The 15,725-nt window shown below is 39.5% G+C and overlaps 1 protein-coding gene across 1 annotated transcript; it reads right to left on the bottom strand.

Moving 5' to 3' along the window:
• Window positions 1-4,446: 4,446 nt before the first annotated feature.
• On the bottom strand, window positions 4,447-15,669 carry slc30a9 (solute carrier family 30 member 9). The gene is made up of 18 exons (XM_088343541.1): window positions 15,395-15,669; window positions 15,071-15,180; window positions 14,820-14,996; window positions 14,444-14,491; window positions 12,744-12,843; window positions 12,542-12,634; window positions 12,398-12,480; window positions 10,383-10,441; window positions 10,028-10,095; window positions 8,515-8,673; window positions 8,291-8,426; window positions 8,170-8,209; window positions 7,984-8,055; window positions 6,421-6,528; window positions 6,068-6,233; window positions 5,517-5,646; window positions 5,322-5,435; window positions 4,447-5,212 (listed from the first exon to the last, which is right to left on the bottom strand). Exons 2-18 carry the CDS (start codon window positions 15,156-15,158, stop codon window positions 5,168-5,170), a joined length of 1,686 nt encoding a protein of 561 aa, XP_088199667.1. The 5' UTR covers window positions 15,159-15,180; window positions 15,395-15,669; the 3' UTR covers window positions 4,447-5,167.
• Window positions 15,670-15,725: the final 56 nt, after the last annotated feature.

The raw sequence follows: 15,725 nt of genomic DNA, 5'->3' as shown, positions 1-15,725 counted from the left end.
TTTCCGGCACGCAAGCAGGAGGTAATGCCCTTGAGCAATCATATTTGTTAGACACACAAACCTGTGGAAATTATATATGGATCAGCAATCACAGAACAGGGAATATTTATTAAAACAATACAATGTCTTCTGTATCGTGACACAAAATGGCCTGCACAAAAAACAACTCTTTCTTAGCAAAAATAAGGTTGTTTCTAAATAGTTTACACACAAGCATATGAATTTGAATGCCTTCATCTCGAATGTTGATATCGGACAAAACGTGGCCTTGATCTATTCAGATATCTGCGAGTTTCTTTATTTTTTTTTAAACACAATAAAAATTGTAGAATATTGTCACTCATAATATATACAAAAACATCATTTTCACACACAATAGTACATATGTGTGTCGCTCTTTGATTTATTCTAAAATGCTTTTCCAAAAAAGGTGATGAAATAATTTAGTTTTTAGTTAGAAAAACATGAGGATACTATCCCGTCTTTAAGCATGTACTCCAATTGCCTTTAACTGTATTTATTTTTTTATTATTTTGGGGGGGATAGGTTGGGTTACTGAAGATAGAAAAATAAGCAGAATTTACCGTAAATGACCGGCTATGAGCATTTACACTATAGTAAGATGTTTTTTTTTTTTTTTATCCACACTGTGTGAATGCATATGTATCAGCATTCACCCAACATAGGCTACCCAAAATCATGGTCCCTCAGCATGAACAGAAAAAGAAAATGGAGGAAAACACAATAATAATCTCACCAATGTTAGCACATAATCATAATGAGTGAGACTAGTGTTTTGTTTTCCATTGTGCACAACAAAACACGTACACCGAAATGGTCGGAACATTCTACTCTGGCTTTTCGAGGTTTCGCCATCACCTTCTATAAGTAGGTCATATTCCAGGGGTTCATCTTCAAATTGGGACGCGGGAGCCTCGTCTTTGTTTGCTCTTTTTGGGAGAAGGAAAACCGAGATGATGTCACCGTCGGATGTCCATCTCTCTATGCTGTCATAGCCCTGTACAATGCTGCTTGAACATGAGCACACAAGGCAGCACCGTAAAGAGGCTAAAAGCAGAGAGCATGTGGGGTGGGAGAGGAAGGAGAGACCCGCCATTGACATGTTGTTTTCCTCGTTTGAAAAAAAAGCTGCATCGACGATTAAAGAAAAATGATCCTTGCATGCTGAAGATGGAGGAGGGGGTTGGCGCGAAATGTGATGGATGATAGAAGATGGGATGGGTGGATGCTGCACAGAGACTGCGCCCCCATCAGATTGAGAGACGATCCAACCATCGTCTTCAAATATGAAGCCTCTGTGGTGCATCAATGCACGAAACAAGAGTAAAAATCCAGTTGCTCCCACGCAGGAACCGTTGGCAGGAATGCACGAAAAAAATAACGAGTATGGTGCCGATGTCCGGCTGCCGTGGCGACCCTCATGTTGTCGTAAGGTGGCTCAAAATGCGTGGACGGCTTGGAAATGCTTTAAATGACGTCAACGCCCCCCTCCTGAAGCCACACGCCCACGGCTCCAACAAGTAAAAGAGCGCCATCTATAGCATTTAAATGGGACGGCACGTTCATAGTTAAATGTTTTCTAAACTATATTAGTTTAGCGTAGTGTGGTAATTACAATTCAATTGGTTAGTAGTACACTAGCTAACTTGATCAAATCAAGCCTAACAGAATCATTGGAAATTAAATCAAGGTGATATCACTAAACCCTCGTGTTGTCCTCATTTTATGGACCATCTTTATAATTTTACATCGAAATATGAATTGAGAAAAACACGTTTTTCTACTTTCGGGGACAATTTATGGTAACGTTATAACACTTAAAGCAGAATAAAATATTAAGGAATATTTTTCCAGGTTTTTAACAACACAGTTTAGACCCCAAGGCAACAGGAGAGTTAATAAAAAGCTCAAACTGACTAATTTGTGCCTAAAAAGTAAAGACAAATAAATAAAAATATTTTACCCACCTCGCAATGTTAATTCAATGCAATGGTAGTCACAATGAACATTATAAGCGATAATATACGTTACCTAATTCTTCTGTAGCGCAGTGGTTAACACATTCGTTTCAAACGTGAATGTGTTCGGGAACAGCTGGAAACATGTTCCCAAGAGAGTGATGGTATCACAGGCTGTCTTTGCCCAAGACACACCACAGGAAATGCTGCCGCTACCACCATAATGGTTAAGGGGACCAACCAATTCTTCACAACGTGCTAGCTTAGTTATCAGTCGGTCGGTCCCTTTAAACTTGTTACTGTTGTTATGGCGTTTATTTAAATTATGTAGAAGAATATTTAATTTATGTAGAATTACATCGTGACTAATGAGATTTTATGACATATGTTAAAAAAATCACACACTCTTAATTACTGTTAGCAACGTTATAGTAGCCTGAGCACGTCACTTTTGAAAAAACCGGAAGTGGCATACCGACGCCAATTGTTTACAGTTCTCCCCCGCTCATTCAGGGTTCGGTACCCGCGGATTTGTCAATTGACAGACATGAACAGAGATGTTTTTTTGTAGATGCAGTTGGCAGTTGTGTAAGAAACCATACAGGAGTAGGAGGAAATTAGCTTAATTTTAAAACAAGACTGCGATTTACAGCCAAAATAATAAGAATTGCCTTCCTATTGATGACAGTGCACGTTATTCACGAGATTTTATGGAGACTTCTTAAAATAATAAAAATAACTATTAAAATAAGTAATATTTATAGGGTAGTTGTGTGACTGGCCTTAATTGTGATTCCGTAAATAGTGCAGACATTAATAGCAACATTGTGAAAAAATAAAAGTTGGCAATGTCGTCCAGACTGGGAAGACAGCAGCCAATGATTTTCTTGGCAAAAATATAGAAATAAAATATAATTGGGGCAGCAGATCAGAGACATGGCTTGGGTAAGGGGAGACCTCAACAATGCTGATAAGTGTGCTGTGAGTCGGCAGTATCCTCCAGAATGGACAGAGAACAGCCAATGATTTTCTGGGCAAAAATATAGAAATAAAATATGAATAGGGCAGCAGATCAGAGACATGGTGGCTGGGGTAAGAGGAGACTTCATCAATGCTGATTAGTGTGCTGCGAGCCGGCAATGTCCTTCAGACTGGGCTAGAGCAGCCAGTGATTTTCTGGGCAAAAATATAGAAATTAAATATAATTGGGGCAGCAGATCAGAGACATGGCTTGGGTAAGGGGAGACCTCAACAATGCTGATAAGTGTGCTGTGAGTCGGCAGTATCCTCCAGAATGGACAGAGAACAGCCAATGATTTTCTGGGCAAAAATATAGAAATAAAATATGAATAGGGCAGCAGATCAGAGACATGGTGGCTGGGGTAAGAGGAGACTTCATCAATGCTGATTAGTGTGCTGCGAGCCGGCAATGTCCTTCAGACTGGGCTAGAGCAGCCAGTGATTTTCTGGGCAAAAATATAGAAATTAAATATAATTGGGGCAGCAGATCAGAGACATGGCTTGGGTAAGGGGAGACCTCAACAATGCTGATAAGTGTGCTGTGAGTCGGCAGTATCCTCCAGAATGGACAGAGAACAGCCAATGATTTTCTGGGCAAAAATATAGAAATAAAATATGAATAGGGCAGCAGATCAGAGACATGGTGGCTGGGGTAAGAGGAGACTTCATCAATGCTGATTAGTGTGCTGCGAGCCGGCAATGTCCTTCAGACTAGGCAGAGAGCAGCCAGTGATTTTCTGGGCAAAAATATAGAAATTAAATATGAATAGGGCAGCAGATCAGAGACATGGCTGGGGTAAGAGGAGACTTTAACAATGCTGGTAAGTGTGCTGCGAGTCAGCAATGTCCTCCAGACTGGGCAGAGAGCAACCAATGATTTTCCGGGCAAAAATATGGAGATAAAATATGAATAGGGCAGCAGATGAGAGACATGGTGGCTGGGGTAAGAGGAGACTTCAACAATGCTGATAAGTGTGCTGCGAGTCGGCAATATCCTCCAGACTAGGCAGAGAGCAGCCAATGATTTTCTGGGCAAAAATCTAGAAATAAAATATGAATAGGGCAGCAGATCAGAGACATGGTGGCTGGGGTAAGAGGAGACTTTAACAATGCTGATTAGTGTGCTGCAAGTCGGCAATGTCCTTCAGACTAGGCGGAGAGCAGCCAATGATTTTCTGGGCTATGTCGATGATTCCTTGTTTGTCTGCTGCCATGCACCCACCCTACCACAAAGTGTTGCTGTATGTCATGATGCTCTCCACTGTGGTTCTGGCACAAGGACACCAATAGCTTCAGTTCCAGGTCGTTTTTCTTGAACACTCAGGTAGTAAAGACGCTGCTGAATCCTGAATAAATAACGTAAATTGTTCTTTTTTTTAAAAGACCCACCATAATTATAGTGAATGCAATTCAATTGTGTGACAATAATGACATCCAAAACCACAAGAGAAATCAAAATCATTTAATAAATTATTTCTTTTCAAATGCGTTCCAACGCCTACATCAGTGCGGCATATACACCTCGCCTCCCCACACGCATTTTCGCAAGTCAGATTTGACACTATGCAACCTGAAATGACTGTGGCCCCCCCAAATTAACTTCAAAAGGAAATCGTGGCAGCACACTTAACAGAAAAGGGGCAATTCTATTGTCGGGTTTATTTTACCATAAGGTAAGCCGGTATTTTCACAGCACAAGAAAAAAAAAGAAAAGAAAATACGTGTAAGACTGAAAACACTAAATCTGGTTTAAAAAAATAAATAAATACAAATTTACAATCATGAAGATGTTATATCGCGGATTACTCCAAACTCACTATTTAAACCAGAACTTTTCATATACATGATTTGTACCAAATTGTAATAATCCTGTTCAAAAAGGTAGTCTTGTTTTCCGTGTGCTATAGATTTGATTGGAAACATGATGACATGCTATAAAGTCATCAATAAAGAAAACATCTATGAAATGTACTGCAACGGGAGAAGTTCTGCCGTAAAACTGAGGTACCGTTAAACTGGTCACGTTAGTGTTCATGAGTCCTTGCACGGAGGGAGGCCTGTGAGGAGGCGAAGCATTTTCATTGGGAATGGAAGGCGGACGGCGGGGGCGGGTGGGTTGTCCTTTCTCGTCTTCTTCATTTTGGTGGTTACTGATAGTCACACCGCTGTTATAAGATCTCCAGATCTACGTGGCGGACCTCGGGGTTACGTTGCTGTGGGGAAGGTGAACTTTGTAACACATTTGCTTAAACGTTTCATATATTGCAGTTGAATTTCTCATATCACCGTTTCACAATCTACGCTTTTCAAGTTTTAATTTACCTTGAGTTCTTTCTCTAAGCGGTCCACCTCGGCGCCCAGCGTGTCGATGATATTCTCGCCGTGTTTCAGCATGAAATTCTCCAGATCCTCCGGAGATTTCACTTGTTGAATGTCCTGCAATGGCACCCACGCGTACAACATGGTAAAGGACAAAAACTCTACACTCCCCAGCATGTGACCAAATGTTCCACTTACACTAAGAATTTGGTCTATGTCTTGCTTTTCCAGATAAGAGCGTGTCACCACTCGTCCATCAAAGTCAACTTCCGCCTTGAAGCGCACTTTGCTTAGACCCATGTCAGTGGCTTTCACATCGTGGATGGCTCTAAATATTCAAAACATTGTTCAGAATTGTTGAGGTTTTTGAGTTTTTCCTTGCCCTCATGTAGGTTTTAGATCAGGGGATGGTGCAATAATAGTCTGTGGCTTGCAATAATCTGTGGTCGGTGCAGTCTTTTGAGACTCTTTGTGATTAAGGGCTATACAAATAAACATGACTTGACTTGACTTAAAATTCTAAATATAGAAGCTGAAAGAAGCTTTAGCATCAGATCAATAAACTTCAATACATACAGCATGGAATTAGCTCTATCCGTACCATGAACTACACTAGAAAACAGATTATTAGTGGTCCTAAAAAGGAGCCGTGGGGAACTCCATCACCCACATTTTGCCAGGTACAAACTGAGCACGTAATTAGCTATTCTTATGTTTATCTAATAATGTAAAACTATCAAGCTACTGACCTGACAGCTGGGTCATTCTCCAAAAACTCAGTGAGTTTCTGGACACGCTCAGCCTGTATGGAGCGTCCAAGTAGTGCCTCCGTGTTGGTGTAGATGAGGAAGGCTGAGACTGTGCCGAGCAGCGTTCCCACTCCTATTGAGCCCAGGCTGTCATAATAAGGATTACCTGTGTAAACCACAAGACACATTTTTTAAAAAGTTTTTCTGAGTGAAATTATTCAAATGATTACAATTCCTTAGTCTCATAAGGTTCATAAATAATTATAAATCAAAAGTGATGATCTCATTAACTACAGCAAAGCTATTCTAGAGTTCAGCTTTACAAATTATTAAAATAATTCATTTCTATTTACCTGTGAGTGATGTGAGTCCCATGCAGCCAGCAGCCATAATGACACCGAGCACAGCGGCCGTATCCTCAAGTAGTACCACGTTGGTGCTGGGGTCTCGACTCTGCATTACTGTGAACAAAATAAGTCTATAGTTTGATTCTGAGAGTTGTTTCCCCTTTTTTGGAGCTTACCCTAGCTAAAATTCACCTTCACAGTTGCCTATGAAATACACTTTATTTAGAAGAAGCTGAACTGTTTATGAAAATGGATGTACTGACTGATCGAGTTGTCTATTTGCGTCTCTTATTTTGATAATATACCTTAACAAGTGAATTATGCAAATTTGATTCAGCACAAGTATATTTCTGCGATTGACTTCCATTTTCTATGCACCAGGAGGCTTGGAAAGGGAAGAACTGATGTCACAATTTCCACACGTATTATCAGATTTTAAATACACTAAGGCCGCCACAAGGAATCAATAAGTCGACTAAAATTTATCAATAAAGCGTTGGCAATTAATTACCTAATCGATTCGTCGTGTTGCGTAATCTATGAGCCACGAAGCACGTTCATCAACGCACATAGGTGTATTGAATCTCGTTGAGAAGTTATAAAGTGGTAGTACCAATTTGGTCCAGTAGAGGACGCTTTGAGACTTTTTTAACACAAGTATCTTCGTTTTTTTAATATTTTTTTAACATTGCATCATTATAAACAAAATGGCATAAAACAGTCAAACACTACAAAGTCAACAAGGGAACAGAAAGTGAAAAAAAATAATAATCAAGACATGTGTTTCTCAACACAAGGGGCAGATTTTAAGCATATTAAATATTATTTGCACATTGGGAATGTTGATCATATTCAAAGATTTAACAAAAGAAAGAAAACATTTTGACATCAGTTTTGAAAGGGGGTTTACATTTCTGATATTTATTCCTACACACAAAAATGTAATTTATTGCACTTCTTTTGAGTTTGTTTTGAGTGATACATCTAAATGGAGGTGGTAGGATAAAATGATCTTACATATTTGCACATGTATAGCATGTATTTGTAGGCATTTTTGTTTAATGTTAAGTTACATGTCAAACACTTTTTATTTTGTTGTTTTATATTAACGAATTCTCTGTTGTGGTGTGCACTGTTTTTTCAGTTTGTCCAAAACTTCCATATTTGAATATAGGATGAAATTTAAAATGTGTTTTTGAAAAATCCGATTCATAGATAAATCTTAAGAATAATGGATCGATTCATCAATTATTAAAATAATCATTAGTTGGAACCCCTATGATAAATAGTGACTTAGATGTGATGCTTAGAAATGATTATCAGTCTTAAATTTCGTAATTTTTTTTTTTTTTTTTTGAAGAGACAAGATCACCATGCTAATTTAAGTATACATGCCTATATACTTATGCTATTTGATCAGTTAAGTAAGCCTTGGTTAATATTCCAGTCTCTGAAAGACATTTTTCTTCTAAACATCATATTCATAAACAGAAAAGCTTCCTTCTTATCAATAATCAGCTGTTGACTACATTTGGAGAAATACGCTGGCCTACTGGAACTGCAACCTACCATATTCATAAAAAGATAGTCCATGTTTAAGGGCGCTTCTCTTGATCTCATTGATAGCTACCAGCAAGGTGGCTGTAGACAGAAAGAATATAGCACAAAACCACAATATTAATACCAAGGGACCTCCAGTTATTTAAGATTTCATTTCTTTATGAATGACAAGGGACTACGGTAATTTGATCATACCTCCTTCAGATACCAGAGAACCAGCTAAAATGCAGTACGCCTGGAACACAGAATGCATAGATCTTTTTCCCCCATTTTTGATTATATATGTTAGAAGTAGGGCTTCTGATTGGACACTCACCCATAATAAAGACTCAATCGGCTCCGGGTGCAGGAGTCCCATGATGCCATGGTACCAGGAGAGTCCAGCGCCCATCATGAAAATGCCCACCCCGCTAATGAGGGAGGCGATGTAGCGCATGTTTGAGAATCCATACCTGAAAGAGTAACCATACCCACACTGTTGGTTTTGGTACTCATTGAAAACCTTGACTTCCTCTCACATAAAACACATAAACGGCTTACGGATGCACAGCATCGGGGTTCCGCACAGACTGGCTGATACCAATTGCCAGCAGGCCCTGGTTACAGGTGTCAGCTAGCGAGTGGATGGCTTCGGAGAACATGCTTGCTGAGCCTGTGTAGACCCAGGCCAGCAGCTTGAAAAAGAAGTTCAGTCCATTTCTGTACACAATGTGGAAAGACGATGAAAATAACACCAGAGAAGCTCCTCTTTATAGATTATTAGGTCAAAAGGAACTAATATTCCTTCATTTATCAAGTCTGTCTCTCTTAACCTAGAAAAACAATCCCTACATTGATGATTTATCATAAATTACAGCAGCCCTTTGAGGAAATTATTTGTATTTTGGGGTCAGAAGGAGATTTGGCGTTTCTAAAAAAGCTATTAGCACATAGTAGAGGTAAGATCTTGGTCCCGGACCAGGCTCAAATTTCAGGCCGGCTTCGGGCATAAAATGTCAATCATTAAGTCTTAGCTGGGCCCCCCTCTCTCTCTCTGTCACTCTCTTTGTGTCTCTCTCTCTCCCCCACTATCAGTCCCTCACTATAAGTCTCTCACTCTTTCACTTTCTGTGTCTCTTACTCTCATTCAGTCTTTCTCTCAGTCCCTCACTCTCTTTCTCTCATTTTTAAAAAATTATCTACTTGTCATGTGTTCTATGTTTCTTTTCCTTCATGGAAAAGGTGCACAGCAAGCACACTACTCTGACGACCTTGTCTCCGACAAACCCTCCGTTGTAGAAAAAGGCGAATATCACGTTTTCGAGGTCGTCAGTGTAGCAAGCATGCTGCGCACTCCGGAGCCAAAGTATGCACTTCGGTGCCTGGCTGTTCGTCGTCGGAGTTGGCAAAAAACACTGTTGCGAGGTTGTCAGGGTAGCTTGTTTGCTGCGCACCTCAGCGCTGGGCTTTTCGTAGCCAGGGACAGTCAAAATCACCTTTCCTCGCCACAAATGTGAAAATTCGGGTTTTTGTCAGTCTGGTTTGCTCAATCAAGTTAATCTGTCAGTCACTGGCTGCTTTGGGCCTTTTTACCCTCGGGACGGGTCCAATCTTACCTCTCGCGCGGAGTAGTCGAACAACTTGGGAGTGAAAATCGTGTGTATTATTTCATGAGACTTTATTTGAGAAAGTATTTGAAAGATTAGTAGTAATCCCCAGAAGGTTGCATGCTCAGTTTTTTTCACACACTCATTGAAGAAACGGTGCTGGATTCATGTGACTGCACATGTCCTCTAACGCAATCAACTTAATTGAGCACACCACCGGACATCCCGTTAGTCACAAAGTCAACGTTTTTTTTTGTTACGTGTGACTTGTCGGACTACAAACGTGCTCCAAATAAATTGATGACAGCAAGCAGTATATCAGAAGATTTTTGAAACTGGCAAACATTATGCCAACACTCAATTTCCCTATGACATAAAATAGATAATAAATATTGCAGCACTTATATACATTATGCAAACATTCAAGTCCCCAATGACAAAAAAATAAATGCATAGATATCACTTACATGCAAATGGCAACCATGACCACTTTGCCTGGACCTTGTAGAAATATTCGCCTTTTGCCAGATCGGGGCTATAGGAGAAAAGGATAGAAATTAATGTAAATTCTGACACATAAAACAAGTTGTTCACAACTGTGACTATTTAATCAGAGTTAGCATTAAAAAATATCACAACTCGACAAAAACACTAACGTGATAGCAGAAGCTGCAATTTCTGCTACTGATGAGCATAGTTTTCATTATCTTTTCTGTTTTATAGGACCTTGAAAAACCTTGGCACCTTGAAAAAGAACGACATCCACTAACTAAAATGGGATCAGTGTGCATAAAGTGCCTTAAAGTTAATATGAGTAATTACCTTTGTGTTTCCCCAGAAGTCTTTGTATTCCTTCAACAATTGCTGACTACGAAATATATCTGGAAGTAAGAAGGAGAATACAATTAAATTGTTCCTTTAACAAGTAACAAGTTCAGTGCCATTTTATATTGTCTGCTTGAAGGCAACTGGGAGGTCACTGTTGTTACACTTTCAATTGGAAATAGGTTTGTCATAATTAGAATGTGTGTTATGTTATACGCCAGGGGTCGGCAACCTATGACACACCAGCAGTGGCACGCGAGGGGTTAACTAGTGGCATGTGAGCGCGCCGCAAAATAATGATTATTTTTTTTAAAAGCGCATTTTTACCTGAAATTTAAATATTTTCAGTTGCACGCCGTGTTGTTTGGAGGCTTTACGGTAGCGCCCTTCCTCCTCTGCTCTGTGTGCGAGTGTGTGTCTTTGCGGCGCCGAGGACAGGAGAAGAGATCTGTGTTTTAACACAGCCAACGAAAAAATGGCCGTGCTGTTTGTGCATTACGCCTCGAGCGATGTACCTCGCACATCAAGTGTTAAACATCATTACGACACGAAATGTAAACATGAATTCAAGGACGAGTCTGACAAGGTGGAGACATTCAAACGTGCTGTGTCCAGGTACGGCAAACAAACAAAAACCTTGAAAACTTTTGTCACTGCTACAAACACCACCACTTGTATTTTATTTCATTTTTTTCAAATCAAACGTTTGCTTTATTCCGATTTTGAAATCTTCGTTCGGTTTGGAAATTTCGGAATTTCGGTTTGTTTGGCAATTTGCATACTCAGCAGCCAATGACAAGCCTGCATCGAATAACTTCGTGCTTCCGGACTTTCCCGAGCGTTATAAGGTCGCCCATTTGCATATCATTTTCCAAAGTAGACGCACAGAGAACACAAGAAAAAATGGAGAAGTGGTTAAGAATCAAGCCAAAACCTTAGCCCCAGAAGAAAGATTCAAAAGAAGCAAACAAAATTTATGACGCTACAAAACGTAAACATACATTAAAAGCATCGAGGAAAGAGGAGTTCACGTGGCTTGTAGCAGACAACGCAACACAAACATTGCATGAATAAAGAAGAGTAAATAGAGGTACATACTGATGGCAGATGGAAAACAGCGATGTCGTATACATGCAATGAATGTTATAAGTAGATTTATAATAAACTTAATTTTAAAGTGTTGTTCTGTTATATATTGCGCTTATATATAAACAGGGGGCGGCAGTAGCTCAGGAGGTAGAGTGCTCGTCTTGGGATCAAGAGATCCCAGGTTTGATTTTCGGCTCCTCCTTGTTATATGTTGAAGTGTCCTTGGGCAAGACACTGAATCCCTAATAAGCAGGTTTGCGCCTTACATGGCTGCACGGCCGCTATTGGGAAATGTGAAGCACATTGTAAAGCGCTTTGGGAAGTCTTCATTGACTTGAAAAGCGCTATATAAATTCAGATCATTTCATTTCATTTCATTTCACTACAGCAAGCTATCATATTGCTCATTGCATGGCAAAGAACTGAAAACCATTTATGATGGTGAATATATTAAAGAAGCGTGTGTGTGCGTTACAAGTTTTTATATTTTCTGCAATAAGATTTAATTGATGAATGGTATGGTAGTTGTCCATATCACTTGTTTTTTTATTGTAGTTCATTGATGATGAAGAATGGTTGATTCTGGTTGATTCTTGTGGTTAAAAAAAAAAACGTCATGGATGTCTGCAGGCCTTTCCACATGTTGCTCACATTCATTTTTTAGTTTACTGATGAACAAGAATAATGGAAAATGAATTGGTCAGTTATACGATTTCAATGTACCGGTATATCCATGTTGTATATTTGGACTGGTAAAAAATAACAGCTCTGATGGATATAAAAAATTGTTGTGCGAGTCATTAATCTTGGTGTGGCACACTGATTTACGAGGACATTTGAAAGTGGCACTCCACACCGAAAAGGTTGCTGACCCCTGTTATAGGCAATATTTACTGAAAATAGACAGATGAGTAAAACCCTACTTTCTTGGTACTCCCTCTCCACTTCCTTCCGGAGATTCCGCTCCCTAGCCAGGGCTTCTTGGCTTCCCCACACATCCAGAGCTCTGAATAAAATAAGCATTAGAAATCAAATGTTTTATGAATGATAACTTGATAAACACCCACTTTGCTTCCACATCCGAGCGCAGGAAGACAGTGAAGGCCTCCGTGTCATCATGGGGGCTCCGTCTTCGGATCTTTCGAAGGTGCTCCAAGTCACTGCAAAACCGCGAGCCATCAACAAAGCTTCAACTTATTCAATGATAACAGCACTGTCGTCACTTATTAACCCAAGAGGAATGTGAGCAGCAGAACAGGAAGCGTTTACCTCGGTTTGAGACAGAACTCGTTCATGGCTCGGACGGCCGTGATAAAGTTATTCTGAGTGTACTTTGCGCCATATTCACGTTTCTTCAGGACAGCCCGAACTGAAACATAAAAGTAAAACACTATGAATGTTTTTGTTGTAATCAGTTTACTAGGACAGATGAGACCAAAACTGCTCAAGAAAGTTTTGGTGATTGATAAAACACAATAATCATGAATAAAAAAAATGTTCAGAGAAGTAGGTGGTGGATGTCTACTCAAGCGGAATGGGCACAGATACGAATGCATATTGTTTGCCCTTGGGATTGCAAAGTGCTTTTCTGGTTAATGGAGCCTACTAAGCATCACGGCTTACAGCGGCAATCAAAGAGTCGTGCGAGAAATTGAGTTTTCAAGCACAGTGGCTTTGGGATTCATTTTCTCTAATAAACCTCTCGTAAATATTTTGTCATTGCAGATTAGGACCTTGGATCAAGGAAGTTCTGGAAATGTTGTTTGAATTAAAAAGAGCCGGTACAACTTTATCCAGAAGAATATCGGCAAGAGTTTGAGCATTGAATACTAAAGTAGTCACAAGGCCTCTTAATACTAATAATTGATACTACTAGTACTTTTAAACTGCAATAAACACACAACCAAATACATATATAAACAGATTAGTCAAAAATGTTTGTATCAAGAGCAATACAATAGAGAATATTGCATAAGATTAATGATGATTTACAGTATTGAGTTTGATCAGTAATTCTTAGATTAAAGCCACAAGAAGTCAGCCAATGCTGGTACAGACACTCCCCTAATTACGAGCATTCGACTTACGAAAAACAGTAGATACAAACATTTTTTCGGGATGTCGAAAAATATCCGGACATTGCTGTAAGTTAGATTTTGTATTGTGTGCACCTTTTTCCGAGTACAGGACATTATTGTAGTGCTTCTTTCCGCCACTATAGGCGTGTGGCACTGTGAGAGGTCACCCAGCATCCACCCCGAAGAAGAATTCAGCTTCCTCTTCCTATTTCGTGTGTGAACTTTCTATACTGTATATCGAGCGCTAAGAACTTTGACATTTTTATTGTTTAATATCTCGTGGATCCATTCAATATGGTTTGTGTAAAGTGTAAAGAAGTGGGGAGATGTTTCTTTTGAAATTAAAGTGAAATATGGAAGCTTGATGCGGTTGAGAAAATGGTTGGATCGCTTTTTCTTTAGTACAAAACAATCCAGGTTACTTATACAAGCCTTAAACATACTTATATAAACCTTAAACCTACAAAATATTGCACTGAAGCAACTTATGAACAAATTCAACTTTCGAACGATCGCCCGTTTGTAAGTAGGGCAGCGTCTGTATCGGCTAAAGTTGAGAGTAAAGATACATTTCCTTTTGTACAAATAACACTTTAAAATAAATAAGGACTGTTACAAACCCAATACAAGTCAATTACTTGTACAAATCAAACAATACAATGCACCTGAAGAGAATACCGCATCTTGCAATATGGATTTCTTTTTTGATCATAATTTGATCATTATAGACTCCATTCAAAGGGTAATGGATTTTTTTTAAAACAAAATTATCATATTTGAGTAAAGTCAGTACATGGCATGCTGTACATGCAATAAACAACAAACGTTTCTTGTACACACGTGGCATGATGGAATTGCTTTGGTAAAACATCTGAGTAATAATCACACTACCTTTTACTTGAATTGTTTCTGCGTTTGTGAGCCTCTTAAATGCAGGACCTATAAGAAGAACAGCAGATAAGAGTGTGTTCATAAACTTTCAATGAATTTTAAATTAAACTGACCGTATATTAATTGATAACAACACAGAGAACATTGTTTACAACAAGATTAGACGTAGCACTCTAGGATAACCAAGTAATGAATTGTTAAAAAATACATATGGTAAAAAAGAATGTCAGGATAAACGGCAAAAAATGTCTAAGGTTGCAATGCATTATAACATAAGATAAATTGTTGATAGTAACAATAGTGCAATAAGATTTAGCAGCCAGAAAATGTTATAGGAATGAAGAACGGTTCTGTCCAGTAATCAAAACAGTAATACCTGTTGCGGTTATGTTGGGTTTTGGAGCCACTTTAGCTGCTCCATCCGATGGATCTGTAGGATCTCCATCTTTACCTCCTGAGGTGGAATAGAAGTGAATCTTGGTCGATCCCAAAGTTGCAACTCGACATTCCAGGGGTCTAAACCACGAGGTAAACGTGCCCACTGTTTGCCATCCTACCAAAAGCAGATAAAGAAAAATACATCGATACAATCCCAAAGTTATCACATCAGGTTTTGGGGAACCTCACCGGTGCAAGGGTGGGGGAACCGTGATCTGTTCCTCCAGGAGGTCCTGCAGAAGACCTGCAGCGGTCTGTGGGCCAGGCTGGGGAACATCCCGGTCACTGACGCAGACCAACTGGCGAATGTCACATCAAATCAGATGACGTTAGTTAACAGTAACCCCTGAATGCCAGTTTAAACTCATTCAAACGAAATAAATGCAGTGTCATCCCCTCACCGGGCATGACACCTTTGAAATACAAAGCCAAACCCAGCACACGAATTGATGTTTGTATGCAGACTTTACCTGAATGTTTAAATTATTAATAAAGTGAGTTAGTTGTCTTTACCGGTTGTGCTAAAGCTGCTAAAGCCGCTAACAAGCTAGCATCTTCGACTTGACTCGTAGACAGCAGAGGTTCTCCTGGTCACTTAGTCGAGCAACGCCAATAACGTGGACAAGTTATCGGTTACAATTAGATAAAATGTTTGACTAAAAACATACCAATTTAAGGAGAATTTATTCCGACATAGTCCGTGTCCATTTTCGCGAAGCTACGGAGAAACTGCAAGCGATACAAACATAATAGTCACGTGACCGGTGACACAGAATGACGTCAGGCTAATCCTCTCGTGAGAGTGGTACTGTGAGTTGAGATCTATTACCGTGACGTCACGTAT

The sequence above is a fragment of the Urocampus carinirostris genome, chromosome 9 (assembly GCF_059441175.1).
Source record: "Urocampus carinirostris isolate Australia breed hairy pipefish chromosome 9, RoL_Ucar_1.0, whole genome shotgun sequence".
In the NCBI taxonomy this organism is placed as follows: Eukaryota; Metazoa; Chordata; class Actinopteri; order Syngnathiformes; family Syngnathidae; genus Urocampus; species Urocampus carinirostris.
The sequence above is the reverse complement of the archived record's forward strand: the minus strand, read 5'-3'. Positions and strand labels throughout refer to the sequence as shown.

What these genes read in the sequence shown, in the direction of transcription:
- slc30a9 (XM_088343541.1), bottom strand. Translation starts at nt 15,158, where the DNA reads ATGTTCCCCAGCCTGGCCCACAGACCGCTGCAGGTCTTCTGCAGGACC. An exon ending in GGAGAGGGAGTACCAAGAAA is followed by an intron (nt 10,442 to 12,397) that starts GTAGGGTTTTAC and finishes TCTTACTTCCAG; the next exon opens with ATATATTTCGTAGTCAGCAA. An exon ending in TTCTCTGGTATCTGAAGGAG is followed by an intron (nt 8,056 to 8,169) that starts GTATGATCAAAT and finishes TTCTGTCTACAG; the next exon opens with CCACCTTGCTGGTAGCTATC.